The sequence below is a fragment of the Eufriesea mexicana genome, unplaced genomic scaffold (genome assembly GCF_001483705.2).
Source record: "Eufriesea mexicana isolate 0111107269 unplaced genomic scaffold, ASM148370v2 scaffold2928, whole genome shotgun sequence".
Classification (NCBI taxonomy): domain Eukaryota; kingdom Metazoa; phylum Arthropoda; class Insecta; order Hymenoptera; family Apidae; genus Eufriesea; species Eufriesea mexicana.
In genome coordinates this window covers 456,318-463,846 of record NW_016911035.1, presented here as the reverse complement: position 1 = coordinate 463,846, position 7,529 = coordinate 456,318, and the positions used below count along the sequence as shown (strand labels likewise).

At 47.9% G+C, this 7,529-nt stretch overlaps 1 protein-coding gene across 1 annotated transcript in view; it reads left to right on the top strand.

Annotated features, from left to right (window-relative positions):
• Positions 1-337: 337 nt before the first annotated feature.
• Positions 338-7,529, top strand: part of LOC108550739 (uncharacterized) — a 126,909-nt gene continuing 119,717 nt past the window's right edge. Inside the window, exons 1-2 of the mRNA XM_017904574.1 lie at positions 338-407; positions 866-940. Of these exons, the coding sequence (XP_017760063.1) occupies positions 338-407; positions 866-940 (145 nt within the window). The remainder of the gene's footprint in view (positions 408-865; positions 941-7,529) is intronic.

Below are 7,529 nucleotides of genomic sequence, written 5' to 3'. Positions count from 1 at the left end.
CGGTAGAAACGATTAATAACAGCGGAGAAAATAAAACGCGTTACACCTAGCTACAATTTCTCTCAATGTCACTGCTTCTTCGAGCAAGGTCCATACATTTCGCGCGTAAGCCTGTTTGCTTTTACGTTTCATCCGCGAAGACGTAGTCGCGAATTATGATATTATCGGAGACAATGATACACGTTTATCCGGTGTATCGGAATCAATCGATAAGCACCATTAGCAGTTGCATTACTGCGGGAAGAAAAATAATTTACGGATTAACGTGTATGCATAATAAAAGCGGTGTCACCGAAGGATTTTGATTACGGCGGTTCGGTCCCGGCGTGTGTCGGCGATGCCGGTGTCGCTGGCGCTGATTGGCCGAGTGGAACGCGGCGGCGGCGCCCATTGGTCGGCGCGTGGAGGTGCGTTCGATAGCCCGGCTCGAACCCCCAGTACCCGGCAGAGCCTCGTACGGGAAACTGCTCCGTTTACGTGTCGCTACTTTCGAAGCTCCGAAACTCGTCCGCGGACCGCGTGCCAGCGTTACTTTTCGCCGTCCGTTCCTCATTTTCTCCTTTCTTCCTTATCGGCCTCCCTCACAATCCACCAACATATTCTCTCGCGTAAACACCGCGATCCAGCCGTTCACTTCCGTTCCCTTCTTTCCCCCGTCATACATTGCTTTCGTTAAGCGTCGCGCCAGAGATTGCGCGTCAAGTTTCGCGACGCCGTTGTTTTTTTCCGGCAGTCAAGTCGAGCGGCGCGACTCCACGAATCTTTCGACCGCCGCCGGGTGTCGTTACGTGCTTTTATTGTGACTGAACCCTTTTGTGTTCCGCGAGCCCTCGTTTATCCAGTGCCTCTTTTGTTGCTTTTTGAGGATTTTTCTTCTGCATCCTGCGAAACCGAGACTCCACGGGAGATCGTTCCTGCTCCGCAACCTCCATCGTGCTTGGTAAGTAACCATTTTTCTTTCTATTAACCGCTTCCTGTTTTTCCAATCTCTATTCTAGCGAAGCTGCTCACCTTTCTCACCGCGCGTCGTATTCTCTAGATATAACGCGTAGTATGCGACTCTAGTAGCGACGCTCTGGAACGTTTGTTTTCGTCGCGGTGGTAGGACGTATCAGGCACGTCGAGTGTTTACGAGCGAGGAAGCCGCAGAGTGCTCGGGTTCATATTTTCGAAAACGTTCTCGACAACATTGCGCGGACGTATTCGAGGTCAAGTAGAGTAAGAATTCCCCGGTATCCGCTGTCGAATACCGTCCTACCTCTGCCTTTGTACACGCCGGTTATTTACCCAGGGACATGTACGTTTGTGAAAAATCACGGGACTTTTAGCTTACGGATTCGATGTAAGATCCGTATTCAAAGAAGCCGTAAATATTTACCGATCTCGGAAAGCGTCTCACGCCAGGCGTTCCTCAACGTCGCTGCTTCCGCGTTGACATTTGTCATGCTTCATTCAATATTTGACTTGCCGCGGTTACCCCGATTCGCGCACCGACTTTATTCCACCATTATGTCTGAAACAATGAAGCACGAGGAGCGTTCGACCGAGACCATCGGGTTACCGAGTATTCTCGATCGAAGGTTCGCGAAAAATGTTTCGAGATTCGGAAATTAGTTTTACGATTCTTTTTTCTTTAATTACACGGGGTTGATACTTTACTGCTGTCAAAACGAGGAATTCTAACCTGGAAAATTTGCTAGCGCGTTTCCTGCCGGTTCATCGAACCTCGTTCGAGACCTTAGCTCGTACTGGAACGAGACTCGAATAGGTTTTCCTAGCTTCTATCTTCGGATTTTAATCGCGTGTATGTCCGAGAGAATGAAGAGAGAATAGGAGATTTTCTGAATTACGGGGATCGAAAACTAGCGTCGTATACCAAAGACTAAGTCGTCGCGATGGGTCACAGGGAGGGATTGAACGGACAAGTTTCGAACGCCCTTCTACCAAACTCCCACACAAACTGTCCTGCAAATATTTATATACGCGCACTGACTTTCGGACGTTCCTCTAGGAGCCAAAAGACCATCCTGGAGAACGGTGTAAAAGGGGAATAATTATTGCCAGGTGTAAAAGTGCTTAATAACGCGACGAAGTTGGAGCATCGCGATTGTTTAAGAGTTCCTTTTTGGAAGGGGAATTTTGATACTCCGATTCGTTTTACGATACCAGTCAGGGTGGTAAATGCGTTATGAAGGGCAATAATACGGTTAAATTGTATCACGCGTGCACGCGTTGTTTAATCCGCGCGAGTTTTTCAATTTAACGTGTTCAAGATTCCAACGCAGTGGCCATTTGCGAACGTTTCTACCTAATTTATATTTTCCCCGCATGCACGCGCACATGCTGCAGCAATTTTATTTTCGCGTTTTACGAGACGGAGGAATTCGCGGATGAAAAAGTGGGCAGATCTTTTTCACGTACGACGGCGGATCGCTTCAGCTTCCTGCCGTGTACCCCATCACAGTTCTACGGATTATTTATAGAATATTGCTATATCTGCAATATGTAGATAACCACACCGCGCCGATATTGGTTTTACGTTCGCGGATCCTGCACACGTGTACGTGTATTTGTTTCGAATGCAAAGGGCCGCGAGTCGGTATCGAGCGAGACCGGTATTTTCTATAAATATGTACATGTACGTCGAGCACGATCAACTTTTAAGAGCCTGGATGCGAGGCTTGCGAGAGGGAGAAAGAGAAAGAAAGAGATTGTTCGCGTGTGTTGGTGTGCGTCGGCGAGAGAGAAAGAGAGAGGACGTAAATTATATTTTAACGAGACAAAAACCCTTTCGATCGTCAGTGGATCCATTGTTTGCGGGCAAAGGAGAGGCACAGGGCGGCCGTTGAAGAGAGCGCGAGAAACGAGATGTCTTGCATTTCTTCTCTTACTTTTCCCCCTTTCTTTTTCATTTCACTACGGTGCACGTTATTGCGAAGTGAAATTCGCACGCTAGAAGACGAAAATCTTTTCTTCTCGTGCTCGATCGTGTTTCAGTTTTGTTCTCATCGTGCGCGCGCGCATATGTGCATGTATACGCGATATTTCTTCGCAGACGTGCGATCGTCTGCCTGGCGATTTTTGGAAAAATATCCGACGAAGAATTAAATGGCGCAGGTCTAGGAAGATCGTTAAAGAGAGAATCGAGCCACGAATTTCATTTCGCCGAGTTCTTTTTCTTTGGCCGGCAAAGTCAGAGCAGTTGGAATATCCACTTTAATTCCCGACTCCGTAATGGCAAACAATTAAAAGCGTAAAATTTTCTCCGCTCTCCTCTAAGGTTTATTATTCGTCGTGGCAACAAAATAACAGTACAGGAAAACACGTTATTAGAGGAAAAGAACAGACGGGGAATTACTTTGCCGTGGTAGGCGTCCGGAAAAGCGGAATTCGTTAAAGTTCCTTTTTGTTGTGCAACAGGAAACTCAGATTATATCTTATTACACGTGAGAACTCTGTTGGCGCATTATCTTCGCGCGTATTTCAGGATCGTAATCGTATCCGTGAAATGCCGCGATAACTCGTGTGTGCTTGTGCATGACACGTGAGAAAGCAAAGGGGAGCTTACATTTTTTCGCCTAACTCTCGTTGCGGATAGATTCGGGCGGCCGTCATACGTTCCTGTGAAAATTTAAACTTTCGAATTTTGAAACGAACGTTTGAAATGCAACGGTGAAAAACTGACCTGTCCCCATTTGAAATTTATCGCTACCGAGAGACCCGGTCATCTGCATGTGCGCGCGTACATGTGTACGCGAACCGAACTTTTCTTTGTTCGCTTTGGCCTGTTCCTTTTTCGCGGAACGTTGTTCTTATTCACGGACTTGTAGCTTCGATTGCGATTTATCGATTCGCGGTCAAAGAAGCCCTCGAGGTTAGGCTAGCCAAAGAGGGGTACGTGCAGAAAAGCGCGGTAGAGGTTCAACGAAGCATAGCCCTCGAGAAGGTTACGAGAGGTGACTAGAGAGCTGCTGGAGTGGCTGGAGCACCAACGCGAACAGGACTCGAAGAACTTGCGGGAAACCTAATTCGAGGACGTTCGTACCGATAGTAGAGACAAGGGTCTCATGCATATTCAGCGTATTTGTGGTCAGAACAGGCTGGTAACTCATTGTACTGGAAGGCCCCCAGCATTTGCCTTACCTTGACGCGAAGGGTAGGAACATGGAAATTGGCGAGGGTTGAGCGTTCGTTACTCGAAAGCGACGCGACAGGTGAAAGGGCTGTCCGTCTTGCACCCCTCTTTCTCTTCGCGCACCTGGCCGATTTAATGACTTTGTTCTAAATTGAAATGGCCTTGGAGCGTGTTTCCGGGGCCACGTAAGTCTGCTCCTTCCTGACAATCTCTGGTTTCGCGAGCAACTGTCTATCTTCGATCTTCGTATCAGAGAATATCGAAGACTAGAGAACTATCTATCTTCGTATTAGGAAGGTATCAGAGGAAAAGGAAGATGCTCTTTTTCTTCCCGATTCTTGGCTGCAACTCGAACCGTTATCGTAAACGCCACCTTTCCGACTCTGCTAGGTAGCCATTGCCTCTGCTAGCGTTGATGTCACCGCTCGTTGGATATAAAAGACGTTAAAGGCATTAGGCTATCAACGCGTGTATTCTCCGCAACGCGATGCCCGCAGCGTCCAATTGTGTTTTCCTCGCTACTCGTCCACTCGGTCTACGTTATTTTCTGCTTTTCAGCAAATAGCGTTAATTGGCCAACCTCGGGCAGTTGGGTGTAACGACTGGCTCGAATTTACTGATCTGCCTCATCCAACAACGTTTGCTCGGTCTCGTGGTTGCGAGTTAAGTACATGTTTATCTCTCAACGAATTCGTCACTGACGCTGCATCAACGAGAGCAAATCGCAGCTATGAAACGGTATCCACTTCATGCGAGATACCGTTTCACTGTCGCGAATTTCTGACAATCAACGATAGACGAATCGTCTGTTTCAATTGTAGCAACACCTCGTGTCTTTTCTGTACTTTCGGATTCGGTGTTAACCCCAGTGAGAAAGCAGCAGTTTCGAATGGCAAGAAAGGGTTGCGGTAAATTTAGGAGGAAAGAAGCACGCGAGAGGGTAGGTTTTGGAGGACGTTGTTCGCTGGTTGACTGGAAACGCGGGATTTGCATATCAATAGGAAATGTTTATCGATGACTTGTCCTCTGGGATAGAGATACGGCAAAGGAGAGAGAGGCAGGGTGGTAAAAAGTGTACTGTCACGGACAGGAGTCTCGTTACGCGTGGATACTGGGCAAGGCTTGGGAGGAAACGGGTGGAGATACCCGAGATGCTCTCTTGTTATTTTCAGCGTCATTTCATATTTCACAACGTTTGTTCCTTTGAAAAATGTTTCGATGGACCGTTGTCTTGTATTCCTTGTACGGTAGACCGATGCATCGATCAACGATCGGACGAGAGCGAAGACTCTTGAAAGAAGAATTCTCGTGGAAGTTTCGCGTATTTTCCTTTGTCTTTGGCGAAAAACACGTCGACGTATCAGGATTCTATATTCTTCTCCTCCGGCTTACAAGCTCGCTGGTGTGCTATTCCAATGGAGTTACGCTACCAAAAATTCTCCGCTTGCCTTTGGAACCCTCGACTAGTACTTTGCATATGCTCCACTGTGTCGTGGATAATGCACGGCTGTAGGACTGCTATTTCCTTCAACCAAGGACAATTTTGCACATTGCAGTCACGTAAGCCTTCCCCGCTTGCTCGCTCCCCTTACCTGATTTTGGATTCCTCGCTGCGCCCCTTTCTCGAGGTCAAAATATCATTCGGCTTGCGCGCGACGTAACACAGTCTTCGAATCGTTTTCCGTTCCTTCCCGACCATCGGTTTCCACGTCGCTGCCAGATATGATTATCCGCGATTTTTCGAGCTTACGTCGTTTCCTGTCGCGTCGCAGCCAGTGTTATCGGTGTTGCCTTTCGGAAGATCGTAAAACCTGAAATTTGAATAATCGCGTTTAGAGGAAAGTTGTGGAAATCTTATAACGTATTTCTCCGCAACGGAGAACTTTCCCACCCTCGCTCGCTCTATCTCACCTTACAAATTTCCCTCCTGCAACTTTTCGCCGGCAAACTGCTGCTCGCCATTCGCTCGTTTCTCTCATTTCGTCGGGCAATCGTCGATGGGTCCCGTTACTTAGCCGTATCCCAATTGCGTATACTCTCATGGTTGCTTATTCGCCATGTAAATTGGATTCTTCGAATAAGAATGGAAGTTCTCCGGCGCGTAAACCGCACGGGACCACACGGACTCTTCCTCGTATTGCTCACGTACTTTATTCTTCGCGATATGAGGCGGCGCGAGATAGTGACAAAGAGAGAGAGAGGGAGAGATGAAGAGAAGCGTAGAGAAAGGAAAGGAAAAGAGATAGAGGATGAAAATGATTGTAGGAAGAAGGAAGGGAAGCGTGGGTGGTGATGCGGGATGTAGGGAGGTGGTCGCATTGATTCTTCGCCGAAGGCCGGATAGTCGGTATAGAGGGTGGTTTCCAGCCTTCTCTTCTACTTTCGCTTGCTCGCTCTTCACCAGTCTCTCTCGTTCGATAATGGAGGTTCGGATCGAGATACCTGCCTGCCTACCCGCTTATATCGTACACATCATGCGCGTAAATATTTGCAGGAGTTCACGTGCGTGTGTACCGTGTGCACATGCACGTTTGAACGCGAGACCGTGTGTCCGCGCATACGTGTAACGTTCGCGCGAGCAAAGGTATACATAGGTAAGCACGCAGATAGGCACTTTGCGTGATTGGCCGAGCCACGAGAAGAATGACAGGTCTTAACCCTCTCGATTCTTCTTCTTCTTCGTGGAAACTCATCGGGAGTTCGCGCCGGAAGGTTTCTCGGTGCCCCGTAGCTTGTCTTTTCGTGGAAAAGCTTCCTCCTTCTCGTTACCTCGCGGTCTTGCGATTTCGCCGCGGAACACCGTCTGTTTGCCGATCGTTTATTCGCGTTAATCTTCCACGTCTCGTTTCGGCACATGCGTGCTCACGATAATAGAGAGTTCCTCCGAGGCGATTCCCATAGGATCTTTTCTACGTGTACGCCGCGTTACACCGGCGCTGTTGGCATTTCATGAATATAATTTAACAGTATATTCCGCGCGAAATTGCCCCGATGAATTAATCACACGTTGCAGAGTGTCGTTCAAATGTTTATAATCTTACGATGCAACGCGCATCGAGACGGCATCTGTCGCGAGTTTGCCGTTGGACAGTGGATTAATGATTATTTTTCGGAACGAGGTAGGAAGGAACTCGAAGTGCTTTCTTTCCGTGAACTATCTCGAGGAGCACTTTTCTCGATTAAAAGGAGCCTCGTGTCTGTTTCTTTCTGTTTCTCCCTTTTTACGCGGTAGATTTTCGATGCAAGGGTTCCTCCACGTTTATCGGAAAACGATGGTGGGTTTCGGCGGTGAGTAATTTGGTTAGGTGAAGTATTTTTCTCAGGCAATATTGGAGAGTACGCGGCAGCGTAGTACGTTTTGCCTTTAGCGGGAAATTCGACGACGGCACTCTTT